Here is an 18,057-nt window from a genome sequence, read left to right as displayed (position 1 = left end):
ACCTTAAGAAACAAGAGGGCTTCTCTGGTGGCGCAGTGGTTGAGAATCTGCCTGCTAATGCAGGGGACACGGGTTCGTGCCCTGGTCTGGGAGGATCCCACATGCCGCGGAGCAACTAGGCCCGTGAGCCACAACTGCTGAGCCTGCACATCTGGAGCCTGTGCTCCGCAACAAGAGAGGCCGTGATAGTGAGAGGCCTGCGCACCGCGATGAAGAGTAGCCCCCGCTTGCCACAACTAGAGATAGTCCTTGCACAGAAACAAAGACCCAACACAGCAAAAATAAATAAAAATAAAATTAATAAACTCCTACACCCAACATCAAAAAAAAAAAAAAAAAAGAAACAAGAAACATCTCAAGTAAACAACCTAACCTTACACTGAAAGCAATTAGAGAAAGAAGAACAAAAAACCCCCAAACTTAGCAGAAGGAAAGAAATCATAAAGATCAGATCAGAAATAAATGAAAAAGAAAGAAAGGAAACTATAGCAAAGATCAATAAAACTAAAAGCTGGTTCATTGAGAAGATAAAATTGATAAACCATTAGCCAGACTCATCAAGAAAAAAAGGGAGAAGACTCAAATCAATAGAATTAGAAATGAAAAAGGAGAAGTAACAATTGACACTGCAGAAATACAAAGGATCATGAGAGATTACTACAAGCAACTATATGGCAATAAAACGGACAACTTGGAAGAAATGGACAAATTCTTAGAAATGCACAACCTGCCAAGACTGAACCAGGAAGAAATAGAAAATATAAACAGACCAATCACAAGCACTGAAATTGAAACTGTCATTAAAAATCTTCCAACAAATAAAAGCCCAGGACCAGATGGCTTCACTGGCGAATTCTATCAAACATTTAGAGAAGAGCTAACACCTATCCTTCTCAAACTCTTCCAAAATATAGCAGAGGGAGGAACACTCCCAAACTCATTCTACGAGGTCACCATCACCCTGATACCAAAACCGGACAAAGAAGTCACAAAGAAAGAAAACTACAGGCCAAAACCACTGATGAACATAGATGCAGAAATCCTCAACAAAATACTGGCAAACAGAATCCAACAGCACATTAAAAGGATACACCATGATAAAGTGGGGTTTATCCCAGGAATGCAAGGATTCTTCAATATATGCAAATCAATCAATGTGATACATCATATTAACAAATTGAAGGAGAAAAACCATATGGTCATCTCAATAGACGCAGAGTAAGCTTTCAACAAAATTCAACACCCATTTATGATAAAAACCCTGCAGAAAGTAGGCACAGAGGGAACTTTGCTCAACATAATAAAGGCCATATATGACAAACTCACAGCCAACATCGTCCTCAATGGTGAAAAACTGAAACCATTTCCAGTAAGAGCAGGAACAAGACAAGTTTGCCCACTCTCACCACTCTTATTCAACATAGTTTTGGAAGTTTTAGCCACAGCAATTAGAGAAGAAAAGGAAATAAAAGGAATCCAAATCGGAAAAGAAGTGAAGCTGTCACTGTTTGCAGATGACATGATACTATACATAGAGAATCCTAAAGATGCCACCAGAAAACTTCTAGAGCTAATCAATGAATTTGGTAAAGTGGCAGGATACAAAATTAATGCACAGAAATCTCTGGCATTCCTATACACTAATGATGAAAAATCTGAAAGTGAAATTAAGAAAACACTCCCATTTACCACTGCAACAAAAAGAATAAAATATCTAGGTATAAACCTACCTAAGGAGACAAAAGCCCTGTATGCAGAAAAGTATAAGACACTGATGAAAGAAACTAAAGATGATACAAATAGATGGAGAGATATACCATGTTCTTGGATTGGAAGAATCAACATTGTCAAAATGACTCTACTATCCAAAGCAATCTACAGATTCAATGCAATCCCTATCAAACTACCACTGGCATTTTTTACAGAACTAGAACAAAAATATCTCACAATTTGTGTGGAAACACAAAAGACCCCGAATAGCCAAAGCAATCTTGAGAAAGAAAAACGGAGCTGGAGGAATCAGGCTCCCTGACTTCAGACTATACTGCAAAGCTACAGTAATCAAGAAAGTATGGTACTGGCATAAAAACAGAAATATGGATCAATGGAACAGGATGGAAAGCCCAGAGATAAACTCACACACATAGGGTCACCTTATTTTTGATAAAGGTGGCAAGAATATACAATAGATAAAAGACAGCCTCTTCAATAAGTGGTTCTGGGAAAACTGGACTGCTATATGTAAAATAATGATATTAGAACACTCCCTAACACCACACACAAAAATAAATTCAAAATGGATTAAAGACCTAAATGTAAGGACAGACACTATTAGACTCTTAAGAGGAAAACATAGGCAGAACACTTCATGACATAAATCACAGTAAGATCCTTTTTGACCCACCTCTTAGTGGGTCCTAGAGAAATGGAAATAAAAACAAAAATCAACAAATGGGACCCAATGAAACTTAAAAGCTTTTGCACAGCATAGGAAACCAGAAACAAGACGAAAAGACAACCCTCAGAATGGGAGAAAATATTTGCAAATGCAGCAACTGACAAAGGATTAATCTCCAAAATTTACAAGCAGCTCATGCAGCTCAACAAAAAAACAACCCAATCCAAAAATGGGCAGAAGACCTAAATGGACATTTCTCCAAAGAAAATATACAGATTGCCAACAAACACATGAAAGGATGCTCAACATCATTAATCACTAGAGAAATACAAATTAAAACTACAATGAGATATCATCTCACACTGGTCAGAATGGCCGTCATCAAAACAATCTACAAACAATAAATGCTGGAGAGGGTGTGGAGAAAAGGGAACCCTCTTGCACTGTTGGTCGGAATGTAAATTGATACAACCACTATGGAGATCAGTATGGATGTTCCTTAAAAAACTAAAAATAGAACTAGCATACGACCCAGCGATCCTACTACTGGGCATATACCATGAGAAAACTATAATTCAAAAAGAGTCATGTACCACAATGTTCATTGCAGCTTTATTTACTATAGCCAGGACATGGAAGCAACCTAAGTGTCCATCAACAGATTAATGGATAAAGAAGATGTGGCACATCTATACAATGGAATATTACTCAACCATAAAAAGAAACGAAACTGAGTTATTTGTAGTGAGGTGGATGGACCTAGAGTCTGTCATACAGAGTGAAGTAAGTCAGAAAGAGAAAAACAAATACCGTATGCTAACACATATATATGGAATCTAAGAAAAAAAAATGGTCACGAAGAACCTAGGGGCAAGACGGGAATAAAGATGCAGACCTACTAGAGAATGGACTTGAGGATATGGGGAGGGGGAAGGGTAAGCTGTGACAAAGCGAGAGAGAGGCATGGACATATATACACTACCAAACATAAAATAGATAGCTAGTGGGAAGCAGCTGCATAGCACAGGGAAATCATCTTGGTGCTTTGTGACCACCTAGAGGGGTGGGATAGGGAGGGTGGGAGGGAGGGAGACGCAAGAGGGAAGAGATATGGGGATATATGTATAACTGATTCACGTTGTTATAAAGCAGAAACTAATACACCATTGTAAAACACTTGTAGTCCAACAAAATTGTTAAAAAAAAAAAAGTAAAGCAGTATTAAAAGAAGTTTAATACAAAGAGATAGAATGCTTAGAGACCTGTTAATAATACTGAAAATAAGCTGGAAAAATTGCAGAGCTGTGCGAGTAAAGCGCTGGGGAAAACAGCCGAACGAGCAGTGCTATCCAGTGTCCCTACACCACAGGCTAGGCATGCATACCAGTCATCTCTACTGGTGAGGGCTGCCATTAACTTCCACATTAGACTTCACCTACATACTCAAGGTCAGTCAGCGTATTGGGTTCTATGCTTACACAAAGCGAGAAATATTCAATGACTGCTATCTATTTGATAAAACAACAAATAGTGTATTCTCAGGATTTTCAATAGTTCACTTCTCCTTTCTCTGGTACTGTTTGCCACCTCACTATCATGAAGGAAGCGGCTTTGTGAGAAAAATCCAGTCCACACAAAGTAAGGCAGAGCAGAAAGACTAAGAAGCCAGAGGTCTGATCCAACTGCATCTAAAGGCCAAGGTTCCCATACTGTTAAGGGAGGGGAAAAGAATCCTATGAAATCCTACCTTGCCCAAATTTTTTGCTTTTTTTGGGGGGGGTGGACAGCTGTTTTTAGGAGATATTAAGAAGCGTTTGGGAGAAAAAAAGGGAGAGTAACAAGGTCCAATGAGTTCATGAAATACTGCATATTATGCTCCCCCCTTGGTGATTCACAATACAAACACTGGCTAAAACTCCAAAATGCCCCTCTGTAAGGAAAATTACTTGTTCAATTCAGCATTTCCCAAACCTATCTGACCATTTAAAAACTGAACTGTCTGTTAAAATCACTAATGTGATCTCCTAAACACAGTTTGGAAAAAAGAAATGACAAGCTTTTATGCTCCACAGGTACTTCTCTTGAAGATTTCCAAACTTAAATAGGATAAACTAGGGTTGCCTAGTAGAGATGCCATCCTGCAGCATAAGTTGTTAAAAAAATTTGTTTTAATTGACTGCGTTTTATTCATCATATCAATAGGTAATAAAAATGCTAAATATATCTAAAAACACTCTAGAATGGATTATTGATAATACTGATGGTGAAATACAAAGGCCCTTATTACAAAAAACTAGATGTAATCAAGAGCTGAATTTGCCTTGTGCTGTTCAGGATTTACGTTTAGTTTAGACGAGTATTTTATTTTTTTTTAAACTCTAACATTAAGAAAAAATGTTTTAATTTCAAATCTGAAATACTCTCCTCTTTCCTATTGAAATAATTTTTATACTACAGTTGTCTCTCAATGTCAACTTTCTTAGGAATCAAGTTAATAGTACAACTGAGTGTATCTACTACCATCAGATGCACTGAGTTAACTAAGAATAATAAAATAGGGGAAAGGAGATAAGACTCAAAGTAAGTCACTCAAAAGATTGGTGGTAGGTGCAGGCAGGAAACACACTACATACAGATCAAGTCTCACTACAGGAGAGGCATAGATTCCAAAGGTTTCTATGTGATATAGTGGAGTAGAATTTTATGAATAGGTTAGTGTAAAATAAGGAAGACAGAAATTACCCTAGAGAGTATATGTGACATTTTTAGATGTCACAAATTGGTTTGCTATGCTTTGAAATGATCTGAACATTCTGTTTTTTTTTTTATTAAAACAATTCCAGAAAGAAATAGGAAACCAATTTCTTACCTGCCAAAGAGACTATCATGAACAACATAGACAGAACACACGCTGAGATCTATTAATCCTTTTGGTTTTGTAGCTCGTTTTTCACTTTCAAAATAAATAAGTTGGGCATCACTGCCCTCTAAGATAAAATATAAATTTTTCCACCTTTTTCCTTTGCCTGTTAAAAAAAAAATTGTTTCCCCTTAGCCAAATAATGAACTATGAAGTCACATATAATAAAATCATAAAAATTATTGTTGCTAAAAACTAAAAATTAAATATATTTCAATTTTTATTACAAAGCTTAAATAACACCAATCTTTACAAAATGAGAAAATGTCTGTAATATATCTGTAGAAAAATATCTTTTGTTATATTGCCTGCTTTAGTGAGTCACTGAGTAAGTGACAAGGGTACCTTAACAGTATGTTTAGAGATTTCATTATGATAAAATCTTTAAAATTCTTGCTTAGGATTCATTCTTTTCCAGTCATGAGAAAAAAAACTCTTCTACTAATCATGCACCCCTCAATGCCCCAACATTTCTTAATGCCAAACTGAGGCAAATACATAAAATAGAAACATCAATACTATGAATGTGCCAAGTGCCAATAAGAATTTTCTCTTAAAAAAAAAAAAAAGTTATATGGTAGAGAGGGGCTCAAGAATCAGATACCAACTTATTAAATACGTATCTCAATGATAAGTTTTATGCCCAATATTTAAAATGCTTCTAATAAATGTTAATGGTAAAATACTGAAATTGAATCTTTAGTCTTAAAAGTTTCACACTTACCTTTTTTTAGAAGATAACCTTTTTTAACAATGTTTTTATAAAAGGCATCCTTTGTTTTACGACGAATTGTATTATAAATTTCCTTGCCATCCACTGTATCATTGAGTACTTGTTCTTGATCCTGAATTTTCAAAAATACTAAAATTATTTCATGAATTCTTGATGGAAATGAAAACCTACTAAACTACCAATTTAAAAACCAGATTGTCTGTCTAGACATTAAAAAAAGTTTTAATACTAAAACCTAAAATAATGTAACATATATATTAAGAGATCCTTTGCTTTCCAAAGAAATTTTCAAAAAGGTGCACTTACCATTTCTCAAGAACATGGACAACTAATAAGCTTTTTTTTGTGTGTGAAAAATAAAGGGTTTTTTTTACGTTTTACAAGCAACACTGTTTTCAAAACATGAATTTGTCCAAGCATAACTGATAGATTAGAACCAATTTGAGCATAAAGCAAATTCATGTTTGCTTACGGACAATTATATCCATGAGAAACTCTATGTGAATGCAGAAAATTGCACCCAGCTGAACTGAGATGCCTAGGAATATGCAAAATACATCTCAAAAGCCTAAAAGCCTCCCCAGCTTCACCGAGTGTTACACGCCATACCCATCCATCCACATCTGGTGTTCTAATGTGTCTGATTTCAGATAATCCTTCTTGTACCACTTCCCGCTATTTACAGCCCTTCTGATGGCCTCTCCCACAAGTAAACTTCAGGTCTTTTTCAAGGTAAAGTGCCTTATTTATTGTAATATTTAAATATTTCTTATCCATTTAGCATGTATAAAAACTATGCTACATTTTTACTAGCTTCTTTATGTGTCACTGATGAAGGTTTTTAGTGTTGCACCCTTAACCCCCCTTTTTCCATAATCCTGTGGTTTTTATTGCATGATTTCATATAACACCGTGACTTACAGGAATGCATGTGTGTTAAATGCTAAATCCCTGCCCCCCCCCCAAGTAACAAAAATAATTATGATGTCAGGAAGAATACAAAGGGAAGAGTGCCTTTATAAATGATCTTCCCAAAATAAGTCAATCTTCAATATTACCATCAAGGTCCAATGGACCCAATTTTAGTTTTTTAGTTTCTTTCTTGAGCAGCTCTTACTATTTGCAAGAATTAATATTTTATGACTTTGTTTTCTTAGAGACTTATAGATCCAGCTGATCATTTTATTAATCTAAGATACGTTATGAGATTTTCACGAATCATATTTTTCCTATATCTTGAAACACTCTGCTATTTCATCATCGTAGGAACCATTTCACCATGACTTAACAATTATTCTCAAGTATGCCGAAGAGCAGGCACTGGCAAACCACAGCACATGGACCAAATCTAGCCTACTGCCTGTTTTTGGACATAAGGTTTTACTGGAACACAGCCATGGCTCATTCCTTTACATACTGTCTGTGGTTGCTTTCACACTACAAAGGCAGAGTTTAGTAACTGAGACAGAGACTGAATGGCCCACAAAACCTAAAATGTTTATTATCTGGTCCTTTACAGAAAAGTCTGCCAGCCCTTGGTCTAGAGGGTGATGCAACAGTTTAATAAATCATCTCTATTGCATCACCCTTTGGCATTTTTTACTGTGTGGCCAACTATTGTAGCATCTTTCAAAAAAGTATAAAAGGCCATCTTTGTTGTATTTTTATTAGTTTTCATTGAACACATAAGAAAATTCATAATTCTTAATTTTCTGATCATAACAGCAAAGAGAAAAAAATTGACAAAGAAAGATGCTTGACAATTATAAAAAGACCCAGATGATAAATGCAAAGAAACAGCAAGACTCTGGGATCTATTGTGATGATAAAATTGATTTTGATAAGCAAAATCTCAGACTATAATTCTTCAGATGGTAATCTCCCTGGTGAATTTTCTCAAACTAAGAATCGCTGAGTGAATGATATATTTCTAGGGGAAAAGAAATATAGTGCTCTCATCTAGTTAGTGATTCAATAGGAAGGACATCATCATGCAATAATTTGTAACAAGAATCTAGATTATCCTGTTTCCTAAAAGGAAATGAGGATTCTTTAAATTTTTATGATTGTGCACCAAGATTTATTCAGTATGATTTGTAAATGGACAAAGGTTACTAGAAGGAAACATATAATGTAGAAATTTAAAAATTCACCATATTGATCATTCTGATGTTTATAAGTCTAAACATAAAAATGTATTACACTTATGAAGCAATAAAGACGGTACTATCCAACAAAATTATGAACCATCAAAGTTTTCAAAAGTATTGCAGTTGATGATGCAAGAACAGCAAGAAAGAATCATAAACTAGAACTCAGTTGAAATATATTTAAAATCTGGAATCAGTACTGCATTTTGACAGTAAAAACGTAAGAAGAACCAGAGTAATCATAAGCAAGAACTTATAAAAGATGTATCTGAAATTTGTATTTACAAGATGGATATGTTCCAAGTCCCTGCATGACAGTGGATGAACAGTTAGCTGCCTTCTATTTAAGGTATGTAACCCTTTATAACCAAGAAAATATGGAACAAAAATTGGGGTTTGCTACAATTAAATTCTTATTAAATTTTCTAATAAAGTTTTTTTGTACTAAACCTTTATTCTTACTTCTACAAATTATTCAGAAAATGACTAAGAACATAAAAAATTTTTAAAGATACATTGCACCCAGATGATAAATAGTGATGACTACCTCCCTAGTTGTATAGATTTGTGCTTACCAGTCTTTATTACAGTAGTGATAATATTTACTATTAGGTGCAGAATGGGGCGCATTTGTAGTTTATTATTTAAGACATATTACTACATTAACATTTGGATTTAAATATCTGATTTCAAGATAATCTATATAAGTCTTTCCTACTTATTTTAAGATAGGGGCTGATCAACTGATCTGTAACTCCTACATTAGAAGACACTACAGGCAAGGACACAACCTCACGGTCCAAGTTCTAGTAAATTACTGGATGACAGTAGGGAAGGCTTCTCAGCCTACTCTTTGTACACAGTTCTGAAGAAGGAAGTCTTATATATTACTCCCCAAGGGAAGTAAATAATCGGGTGAGAGTCTAACAGCCACTGAAGCAAGCTTTCGCATAGCGGTTAGGTGTGCAGGCTCCTGTAACCAGACCTCAGTTGTAAATCCTGCCTTTGTCACGTAATGGCTAAGAAAACTCATTTAATAAATTAATTCAATAAATGTTTGTTGAGTGCCAGGTACTGTTCTAGTTCTTGAGATACATCAGTAAACAAATATCTTTACCTCCAAGGAACTTATTATATACCAATGAAGAAAAGAGATAATAAACATAATAAGCAAATTGTACTGTATGTTAGTAGGTGGTAAGTGCTCTACAGGGTAGGGCAAGTAGCAGCAACAAATAATGTGTACAAGTAGGTCTCAATTGTGAAGCTAATTTTTGAGCGAAATTTGAAAGAAATAACAGAGTGAGGCGAGTGGATATTTGATGGAAAGTCATTTTGAGCAGAGTGAACAGCTGGAACAAAGATTCTAATGCCAAGATCCTGGCATATTTTTTAAAAAAGCAGAGAAGCCAGCGTGACCGGAGACGAGTGAGAGAGAAGCATGGTAGAAAGCGTTCAGAGGACCACCACGGGCTACCACTCTAGGGTTTTGCATGCCACTGCAGGGACTCTGGCTTGTACTCTGAATGAAATGTAGAACAACTCTAAGTATTAAACAGAGGTGTGAAATGGTCTGACACATTTTAAATGGATCCCTCTGACTGCAGTGCAGTGTTAAGGCGGGGGGGTGGGGGCAAAAGTAGAAACAGAGAGATGAAGCCAGATTCTGGTGATGGTTGTATTCTAGATATATTTTGAAGGCAGAGACAGCATGATGTTCTTGACAGTTTGGATACAGAGTGTAGGAGAGAAAAAGAAGAGTCAAGGATGACTTGACGCCTTAAGTAATTTACTCTCTGGTTCCAGTTTCCGTATCTGTAAAATGGGCATAATTACAGGATCAACCTCATCAAATTGTTTAAAAAGTTAAATAAATTAATACGTATAAGAAACAGTGCCTAAAACATAGTGCTCAAAAAATGTTAGATACCAGTATTTTTAGTGTGGGGTGCATTGTCTCAAAAGGCTCCTTCTTTTCCTCTAATTTGTCTGAAGTGTTAGTTCCACTAAGTAAGCACACCTAGCTAGGACTCTGCTCATTCTCTTCCAGCATTTTACCCGGAGTGGGAGTATGCAGGGTCACCTCAGGGGGAATGAGATGATTCTGCTAGCTAATCACTTTTACATTAATAAAAGGACATTATTAGCCTTTGGGTTCTCTAATAGTTAGAATCCTGCTAGGAAGGATAGGTAAGTGTTATGATTCTCAAACTTCTACTGTAACCTACTTTTACTCCAGGCCCAAAATAATTGACTTCAAATAGCATTTAATGGTTTTTGTGAAGTAATCAAATTGCTCTGTAATCGGCATCTGTTATTTCTGAAGTGTTCAAAGCATTATAGGCATTTTTGCAAATGACAATAATCTGAGGTTTGTTCAGTTATGAAACAGTAACACAAGTAAGAATGAGGCTCACTGTATATTTGAAGTAATTCTTAAAACTATCTTATAACTTAAGTATAAAGTTTAAGTTTACTAGATGTCAAATGTTATTTTTATAACTTTAAAAAATTAAATTAGAAAATTCTAAGCATAAATTCAGGATGGGAAAAATTCATGACTTAACTTGTGGGCCAATAAAATAAAATTTGTTAAAAAAAATTTGTTGACTTAGGAAACAGTTTAAAATAATCATTAATTCAAACAGCCAATGTGAATCAGAATTCAGGATATAGCAATGGGACTGAGTGGCAGGTCTGTCATTTGTAGGTAAAGGCACCTCTGATCCCTAATAAAAAGATCCTAAGCTGTGGTTTCTAGAAAGCACGTACCACACTATGTGGTTTTAAAAAAAATTGGTCCAAGTCTGCCAGAACTGCCAACAAAAGTGGTACATCATTGCTAACTACAGATACTAGGAGGGTGTCAACAAGGAAGTAAAACTTGAGATGGATCTTAAACTTGCAGGATTTAGATAGGGAGAGAGGAAAAAACTGACATGGAGACAGCAATAAACACAATAAGATACATTAGTGATAATTCAGAGGATGAAGTGAGTGCTTCCTGTTGGAGAGGAGCTATTCATTCAATTAATATTGATTGAATACCTAATGCCTAGTACTATTCTAGGCACTAGGAATACAACGCAAAACACTTGCCCTCCTGAACTTTACATTCTACCAGAAAAGCATGAGGAAGTGAAGCAAGATACATTAAAATGTGACAAGATGATGATTCTTAAATTTATATTAAGCATCAGAATAATGATGCGCCCCCCCCCTTCAGCAGTTGCAATGAATAAATAGTAGGCTATAACCATCAGAAACTAACTTGTTCAGAGGAAGAAATATTGAGAAGCTCGAGACACTACAAATCACTGTGAAAGTTTAGTGGGGTACCCAAAACCTCTCACAATCCTTCCCTAGAATATCACTACCTCCATTTTCCACATAAGAAAATTCTTTATCACTCCTTTGAAGTACCTTTTTCTAACCCCTGCTACAACCTTTTCCCACCACACTTTAGGAAGTATCATGGGCAAGAAACAGAAGCTAATCAATCACCCTATGCATTAAGCAACTAGTATTCAACAGGCCCTCTTGTTCAAGGCCAGTCTTTCTTCTTATGTTCTGGACTTCAGCCACTCTTGCCTTCTCTAGGACCTTGTACGTGGGGTATTGCCATTACCCCATCCCTCACCCACCACTATCACTCTCCTCCCGAGTACAGAGACATGCTCAAAAATTTCTCACCATAAAACTATGGGCAAATAAAGAAATAAAAAGTTTAAAGGCCTTTTGGCCCTACGTCATCTTCTAGCTATCATTTTTTATTTATTTTCTTTTCTTACCAATCTCACCTAGATAAGCCTGGCTGTGATTTATCCTGGCTGTCTCCACTTTTGCCTCCAACAAACTCACTCCTTGACCCAGTGCAACTAGGCTTCTGTCCCCACCACTGCTTCTATTCTCAAAAAGCCACCAAGGACTTCCTAATTATCTAGAACCAACATAAATAAAAACTAAGAGATTCATTTATAAGTATTCATTTTCTGAAAGAATCTGAATAATCTGCAGTTTTAAATTTTATCCAATTTCAAATGCATGGATGTGTGCATAAACATATCACCAAAAATGCATTTTAAAATAAAATGCTAATTATTGCTAAAAGAAAAACAACACTGACCTGCATTGGTACAGGTTCCTTAAGATAATACCCTTCAACAATTTGTTCTTTTCGATAGTGATCTATGATGTCCCCAATGCTGTTAAAATAAAAATTACTAACATTGACATAATTTGTCTCATAAAAATTGCAAACCTTAAAGATACACCAAACCTTGTTAGCAAGGATTCTCTATTTACAAGTTTTTTCCAAAGTATATAACCAGAATACATTAACAGACTATATGATCATTATAGTCACATTACTTTAGAAAAACAAGAATGTTCCTAATATTGGTTAACAGATCAAAAATACTTGAGTCAGAGATTTCAATTTTCCATAAATGTACTCAAAGCACCACTATACGTGAGGAAATGATTAAAAAAAAATTTTTTTTAAACAAAAGGATCTGAGAGACTGAGAAAGAAAAACCGACAAATGGCATTTATTTAGCAAGTAGTGAATTCAGGTAAACTTCAAGAATTTTTATCATCAAAAATTTACATATTCTGCTTTTATATTAATCAGATGGAGTTAGGTCATGAGACATAAATAGCAGGTGAAAGCAGAAACAAATTTAAAAAAAAGGAAGAAAAAGAAAGACCAGGAGCTAACCTTATATGTAGGATTATCACTACAGTAGGAAAGGCCTATTGATGATTTTGATAAAAAGAGCTATAAAATATTATTAATATTTGGGAAATACTACAAGTAAAACAAAACTGAAAACATTATATAATGTATTTTAACACAAATTTTAACATGATATAATGAGTTTTTAAAATATAAAATGTTACTCATAATCAGTTTGTCATTTTATTGTCCTGAATATGTAAATCCTAGAATTTTAAACTTTCCTTTAATACAGTAGAGGAATTGGTATTTAACGACAGCTAGGCAACATTTCTCAAAACAGATCTCATTAATTTACCACTTGGTTTTTTTCATGTTCTTCCCACTGATCCAATAATTGAAATACATACACACACACACATATATATATATATATATATATATATCATTATATATATTTATCACTTGATTTTTTTCAGTTCTTCCTACTGAAAAAATAATTGGAACATATGTTGTATTTTATCTTTGGAGATACATATACATATATACCCACACATATATATCTCTGATAATAAAATATCTGCTATACTACAAAATTAAACTAAATATAAATAAAGTTTAATGTTAAAAAGCAAATAGAAGATTTGAAAGATTAATAAAAAATTACAGATGAATATAAACTAAATACCAGAGGTAGCATTTAACAGGAGGGGGTAGGGGGATGAGAAAAGTAAAAAGGTATTATCACAAGAAGGACAAAGAAGGTTATAAGTTTTTAAAGGAAAAATGTAACACTAAAGAAAAACGAAAATCAGAAAGAATACATTTGAAGATAGCTAGGTACCACAACAGAGATGACTATGTGTTTCAAAGCAGAAGGCACCAAATCTGAGAAAATATCCAAGGTCTCTGGCTCCACAACTGTAAATGCAATCTATCCTGTGTAGCACCTCAATGTTACGATATAATTCTTGACCATGAACTGAAAGAATAGAATACTACTGCATGGAGTACATACAGTTCAGACTGTGCAGGAGCAAATTTACAAGCATGTGGCAACCAATCAGATATATTTTTTACCAATGACCTGGACTTCCAAGAAGTTTTTTTTTTTTAATTACTCTTTAGTTCATAGTCTACCCAGATATGCCTAAGGAAACCGTCAAGAGAGACACAACAAACAAAAATTTCCTAGACATTCCATAGTTCTAGCCATGAAATCAGATTTACAACTCAGAAAATTAAAACATGTTAACTATAAATCTGTAAAATAACTGTGAGTTTCTAGAGATACTATATCCTGTACTTTCATTTTAATAATTTACTTTTTAATAAATATAACTCTCTCTCTCTTCTTGAACACTACATGTTAGTAATCTTAAAGGTCTAACCAAAATCTTCCCTCTCCCTTCTTAATCGCCATCTGAACTACTCTCTTCCCACTGATTCTCCTATGCATATTTGTACATCCTTGAATTTATGTCAGCTTACCATCTTTTCTAGAAGACCTGAGCACTAATAACGTAGGAACAGTATCTTTTTTCTTTACAGTATATTCACAGATCTGTATAATACACTTCAAAAAGTAGATCAGTCAATAAATGTTTACTGAATTATATTTGTTGTTAAATGCCTCTACTTTTCTAAAATTTTAAATATAGGAATATTAAAGTTATGTCTCAACAATGTAGTTTCTAAATGAAATGGACATAACTGCTACTTCTCTTTGCCCGAAGACTAATGTAGAGTTAATGTGGAGACAGGTCAGCAGAATTTGGCTCTGTTACATAGATTTATTGGATAATCCAACTTTACGCTTCCATATCTAAACAATAAGTGATAATCACAAAGGTGCATCTTCTTAGAAATTACTTCATTACTGACATTAATGCTGAAAAGGAGTATGTATTTCCAAAACAATTATAAAAACTGCCATTTTCTAGGCATGAGAGCCACATAATTCTGGCTTTCCTTTAAAAATGATTTTTTTAATATTAAAGCTAACAACAACAATACTCCTGAACTTTATAAGATGAACATATACAAGGGGAATAAAGAGTCTAATTTGGGGGAATGACCACGGACACTACATTAACATATTTTTTAAAAATTTAAATAATTTTGCAGGCAGACTAATTTGAAATAATTTGGAAAGAAATATACTTCAAATATGTATTTCTTCCTGTTTCATTCTGGTCTTTATCAACAAAAGAGACTACCTTTATATATTTTACAGGCTGCCTCCATTATGTAGGAAGAATTTTCATCTTTAGAGAATGTGTATCATAAAGAAGTTTAAATCAAACAAAACAAACTTCCCCCAGAATTAATGTAAAATACTTTATCTTAAAAAAAAGCTCCATGCAAACATTTATCAATTAAGAATATGTTTTCAATTTATTGTTTTATATATTCCATGCCCCTAGAAACCTGGACAATGGGAAAATTTAATTTACCTTCATAGAGAGCTCAAATTGCACCTAGCTAGATTTTCAGTGAGGATGTCTAGATCAGACTGTAATGCTAGAAGGGGTTCAAGCAGCTCATATATGAGGTGTGTGAAAGGGTCCAATCGTCTACACTCATCTTCCATTTGATGTCGTATCACTATCCACTGAACAACCAGCAAGTAACAGAACTTGTTTTTGGTTTTTTGCTTTGTTTTATTTTAAGGCATTAAACTAGGAAAATGCCGGCATTTTAGCTTACACTAGCCTCCAAAACAGGAAAATCATGCTACTCCAGAGTTATCCGGAATGAGAAAACGTTTACACTCAGAAATAAAATGAAAGATTACTTTCTATTATGCAGAAAAAAAAAAAAACAGCTGACATTCTATCATATGGTTTTTTTCTATTAACTGGTTTTCCTAATCAAGTGAGTGAAGTCCAACCTGAGTTTTGGGACAAGCAAAGAGTTTACCAAGAATTTTAAAGGTGAGAAGTAGGAACCAATAATTACAAATAAAACCAACTTGAGAACAACCCAATTATTTTTGGGTAACATTATTAATAAGTCTCAGGTAAAAAGGTTCTTAAAGAGTGACCTATTAAAATGTCTCACTGATAAAAAATGGTAATATATTTTCTTTTTCTTAAATGTTCTGCTGTCCTACAGATAATGTATGGACTTAGCAAATTTGCTGCAAATAACTTGTGCATAAATAATCAAAAAATTACATAATTTTGGAAGGAAATAAAAAGTTATTAATTTATATTCACATTTGACACTAGCTAAAGAATTCTTGGATATGACTGCTACTAAATTATATAAAATGTCTTATAATTTTAAATATTACAAAGTCAAACTTTTATATAATTTTGATTCTGATATTATATTATCAAGATTTCAACTCTCCTTGCCAAAATTAAAACTAAAAATTTCTCACAACTTACCTGTTATAATATCGGCCTCCCATCATAAACTGATTGTTTGGTGTTGGACATATTTTAAATCGCTGAATATTTTCATTGGTCCGAAAATAAAGTGAATAGTCACCAGGAGTATTATCTGATGGCCTCACAAGAAAACTGCAGACTTGACCAACTATAAAAATTAAGCTGTTAGTTTTATTCCCTAATTATCAAATTAAAAAAGAAAAAGCGTTAAGTAGTATAATTACAAAATACATTCAAAAGTCAAAAACATATGTAAAATTTTCACCAGGAACGTCTGTTTGTTTTTTGTTTTGTTTTGTTTTGTTTTGTTTTGTTTTGTTTTGTTTTTGGCCGCACTGCACGGCTTGCAGGATTTAGTTCCCCGACCAGGGACTGAACCTAGATTTCACTGCAGGGCAATGAAAGCGCCGAGTCCTAACCACTGGACCACCAGAGAATTCCTGAAGCTTTTTTAAAATAAAGATAATTTTAAGGCAATTTCTTTTTGTATTTTCTGGTTTATGAGGCACAACCACCCATGATGTTGCTTGTCTTTATTACATAAAAATACAGGGCAGAAATGTGCAGCACTGACTTCTGGTTAATAAGTCTACACCTGTCATAACTTGGAAAGAATACTCTAACCACAGATGGGGTTACTGGCTAAAACTACTATATTCTGTTTGCAAAAGAAAAGTCTAAAAAAGTTAAAGGGAATTTTACTTAAGAATACTCTGTACTTAAGTAATGCTTCCAATTAAACATTAAAAAGTCATAACTATAATAAAATAGTACCAAAAGCTTACAAAAGTAGATTCAAAACAACTGAAATATTTGTGTACCTAATCAAAATCAATACACATGTACTATATTTCATTTAATAGGCACGATCTTGAAAAGTCATACAGAAGCAAATTATCATGTATTAAATATTTTCATATTAATTTTAGAGAAGTCTTTTTGACATCTGCAATTGGCAGTGACTTTTACCACTAAGATGCTTTTTTACCTTTTCTCTGTTTAAGTCCTAATGACAGAAAAGATCAGAACATGATTGCTTTTAGGAAAGCACAATGAACACTTAGAATATCAGACGTCATTTTTATGTAAATTACTAATAGTTCCAATCATCTACCCAAGGCACTTACTACCAAGTAATTTCATGTTCAATACAAAGAATAGGAATTACTGCAAAACTGTGCATGCAAGTGCTTATGTGTATTTTTCCTGGGAGAAAATCATCAGACTCTTAAAAGAGCACATGACCGAAAGAAAATAAAAACTAACCTAAGGAAATTAAGTTTAGCTCTTTTTCAATTTACATGTCTAAAACAAGAGTGAGTGCCTCAGGTATTTGGTGGTGCAAGTTCAAAATCATAAATGTATATTCAAAATTCAGTAAATTCACTAAAATAAATATTTTGGTCCCACTTTGAAAGCAGGTAGCATGTCATTTTGCTTGAGCATTTGGTCTCTGTTACTACCATATAGAATTACCATGTTCTTTAATGAATTTTTAACCTATATCCCCACAATAAAATTGAATACTTCCTAAAACTGCCATAAATCTTTCAAAAGAGCCCACTATTAATTAAAGGCAATGCCTTATGGCTTGAACAGTAACTCAGATAAGATCTTTAAATGATCAGTGGTTTATTCATCATATACATTGAACTCTGGTCATTTTTAAAGAACTAAGACTTCTAAATTACAGATTACTGCTTAAACTTGTCTCAAGTCCTTCTAAAGCATGGTTTCCTGAAGAGATATTTGGTAACTAAATTAATTCAGTCTTAAATTT

At 34.0% G+C, this 18,057-nt stretch overlaps 1 protein-coding gene across 1 annotated transcript in view; it reads right to left on the bottom strand.

Moving 5' to 3' along the window:
* RASA1 (RAS p21 protein activator 1) overlaps positions 1 to 18,057 on the bottom strand; it is a 110,202-nt gene that overhangs the window by 27,149 nt on the left and 64,996 nt on the right. The window contains exons 8-11 of the mRNA XM_060093133.1: positions 16,275 to 16,425; positions 12,328 to 12,406; positions 6,043 to 6,163; positions 5,268 to 5,424 (exon numbers count right to left, since the gene is read on the bottom strand). Of these exons, the coding sequence (XP_059949116.1) occupies positions 5,268 to 5,424; positions 6,043 to 6,163; positions 12,328 to 12,406; positions 16,275 to 16,425 (508 nt within the window). The remainder of the gene's footprint in view (positions 1 to 5,267; positions 5,425 to 6,042; positions 6,164 to 12,327; positions 12,407 to 16,274; positions 16,426 to 18,057) is intronic.

Source organism: Mesoplodon densirostris, chromosome 3 (genome assembly GCF_025265405.1).
Source record: "Mesoplodon densirostris isolate mMesDen1 chromosome 3, mMesDen1 primary haplotype, whole genome shotgun sequence".
Classification (NCBI taxonomy): domain Eukaryota; kingdom Metazoa; phylum Chordata; class Mammalia; order Artiodactyla; family Ziphiidae; genus Mesoplodon; species Mesoplodon densirostris.
Note: the sequence above shows the minus strand (reverse complement) of the source record. Positions and strands in the feature narration are given on the sequence as shown.